This window comes from Phyllostomus discolor, chromosome 1 (genome assembly GCF_004126475.2).
Source record: "Phyllostomus discolor isolate MPI-MPIP mPhyDis1 chromosome 1, mPhyDis1.pri.v3, whole genome shotgun sequence".
NCBI lineage: Eukaryota > Metazoa > Chordata > Mammalia > Chiroptera > Phyllostomidae > Phyllostomus > Phyllostomus discolor.
This window is the reverse complement of record NC_040903.2, coordinates 158618771-158621346: the sequence shown is the minus strand read 5'-3', so window position 1 is coordinate 158621346 and position 2576 is coordinate 158618771. Positions and strand designations below refer to the sequence as shown.

Genomic DNA, 2576 nt, shown 5'->3' with positions numbered 1-2576 from the left:
ATTGATTTTAAAAATCAGCTCACCCAATCGTGGAGGCCCGGTAAGTGTGAAATCTGCAGGGCAGGCTGGCAGGATGGAGACCCAGAGCAGCACAGCAGTTTGGGCCCAAAGGCAGTGTACAGGCAGAAAGGCCTCTTCTTCTGAGCAATTCAGCCTTTTTCCATTAAGGCCCTCCACTAACTTGATTAGGCCCACCCACATTATGGAGGACAGCTGCTTCACCCAAAGTCTACTGATTTCAGTGTTACTCTCATCTAACAAATACCTTCACAGAAACATCTAGACTAAAGTTAGACCAAATATGTGGGTGCACTGGCCTAGTGGGGTCAACACGTACAGTTCACCATCACACCACCCCGAAAGGCATGCTCTTGGGAAACGCACCTCTTTACAGCTGCGGCAGCCCCTAAAGGGGCTGACAGCTGGAAACAATCTGCTGATAGAATCCCCAGCAGCTGGAACAACGGATCCTTCCTCAAAGCACAATCTGAGCCTGCCTTTCTGTGTTCGTCATACCTATGAGGTTAATTAAATATATTCAACAATTAAATTTACAGTTAAAAAGTTTAAGCAATAGTATGATTCAAAAAACAAGATACCAAATATATATTAAGATGCACACATGAAGGACATGTGCATTTTTTGTTCAAAAAATGATTAAGGAACGGTGTTTTAAATATGTGAAATTGTTATTTACAAGTGCAGTAAACCAAATGTAGGGTCCATGCCATCCCTGCTCCACAGAATAGTTGCTATCACTCACCCATTGAGACTCTCCCTGAGTTGGCTTGTATCTCTTATTCCTGTCAGAGCTGGATATAGTGACAATGACCTCTTAAGGTGGCTGGGTGAAGGAGGGAAAAACAAACAACTTGCAAAAGTGTCAAACTCATTTTCACGGGGGCCACATCAGCCTCACAGTTGCTTTCAAAGGGTAGAATGTAATTTTAGGACTGTATAAATGTAACTACTCCGTAACAGTTAAGCGAGAGCTCTGTGCTGCCTCTGGGTAGAAACAAGGTACAGGGCCAGATAAAACAAGGTAGAGGGCTGGATTCGGCCTGCGGGTCTTGTGTTTGCCACTTGTGACTTAGAGAAACCCTGTGACTTAAACAATTATTTAATAATATTTCCTGGAATCAACTAGTGAGTATTATTTAAGAGTAACTTGTCAGGACTCAGAACAGAAACACAAATCCACAAAAGATCTCAGTTTCTATTGCCCTCATTTCCTGTTCCTCTTCAGGTCCTAGTAGGGACTACAGCAGACGGGAGAGATCCATCAGCCCAGGAGTTGGCTGGATCAGGACTGATGGAGGTGGAAGAATGACCATTTGGTATGTGCCTCCCCCGTTTCTCCCGTCTACCAGAGCTGACCCCTTTAGCGGATTCACTTGTCCTCCAGTCTCCGCTAATGGCATTTGTGTGGAAGTGATTCCTCTTCCTCTCGGCCATCTCCATTGGCTTCAGGGAGGGGCCTGTAATGGAGAAAAAGCCAATGAACTAGTTACTGAAGGTTCTGGGAAAGAGGGCGAGAGAATCGGTGTGGTAAAAGGTGAGATTGCTGCAGCCACCCTGAGTGTGAGGTGGGATGACAAAGAAGAGTCTCGCTGGCAACGTTTGAGCCTCTGGATAAAAAACACTTAGCCTCCTTTCCTTTCGCCGCTGTGGCAGCAGCCACGAGTATGCTCAGGCTTCAGAAGAGGCTCGCCTGCAGCATCCTCCGCTGTGGCAAAAAGAAGGTCTGGTTGGACCCCAATGAGACCAATGAAATCGCCAATGCCAACTCCCATCAGCAGATTCGGAAGCTGATCAAAGATGGGCTGATCATCCAGAAGCCTGTGACTGTCCATTCCCGGGCTCGATGCCGGAAAAACACCTTGGCCCGCAGGAATGGCAGGCATATGGACATAGGTAAGCAGCAGGATACTGCCAATGCTCGAATGCCTGAGAAAGTGACCTGGTTGAGGAGGATGAGAAGGATGAGAATCCTTCGCCGGCTACTCAGGAGATACCGTGAATCTAAGAAGACTGACCGCCACATGTACCACAGCCTGTACCTGAAAGTGAAGGGGAACGTGTTCAAGAACAAACGGATTCTCATGGAACATATCCACAAGCTGAAGGCAGACAAGGCTCGCAAGAAGCTTCTGGCCGACCAGGCTGAGGCCCGCAGGTCTAAGACCAAGGAAGCTCAAAAGTGCCGGGAAGAGTGGCTCCAGGCCAAGAAGGAAGAAATCATCAAAACTCTGTCCAAGGAGGAAGAGACCAAGAAACAGAGCTCCACCTTGGCAATTACATGGATCAGCCATTGAATAAAGTAGCCTCACCTGCCTAAAAAAAAAATAAATAAAACACTTAGTCTTATCTCTGAATTTTTCCATTATGTGAGTCTATGAATCTTTTTTCTCTTCTACTTTTTATGAGGTATGTTACATAGACAAAGGGAACCTAAAGTATATGTGAGGATTAAAGACAATTACAGAGCAAACACAAATGTAGCCACCAACCTAGGGAAGAAATAGAATGTTGCCAGTACTCAGAAGGCAACTGTGTACTTCTCCCCACCCCTGCTC

At 46.2% G+C, this 2576-nt stretch overlaps 1 protein-coding gene across 1 annotated transcript; it reads left to right on the top strand.

The window, feature by feature from the left end:
* The first annotated feature begins 1641 nt into the window (after positions 1-1641).
* Positions 1642-2336, top strand: LOC114492220 (60S ribosomal protein L19-like). Its single transcript, XM_036033059.1, has one exon. It carries the CDS (start codon positions 1686-1688, stop codon positions 2313-2315), a length of 630 nt encoding a protein of 209 aa, XP_035888952.1. The 5' UTR covers positions 1642-1685; the 3' UTR covers positions 2316-2336.
* The last annotated feature ends 240 nt before the right edge of the window (positions 2337-2576 follow it).

What these genes read in the sequence shown, in the direction of transcription:
- LOC114492220 (XM_036033059.1), top strand. Translation starts at nt 1,686, where the DNA reads ATGCTCAGGCTTCAGAAGAGGCTCGCCTGCAGCATCCTCCGCTGTGGC.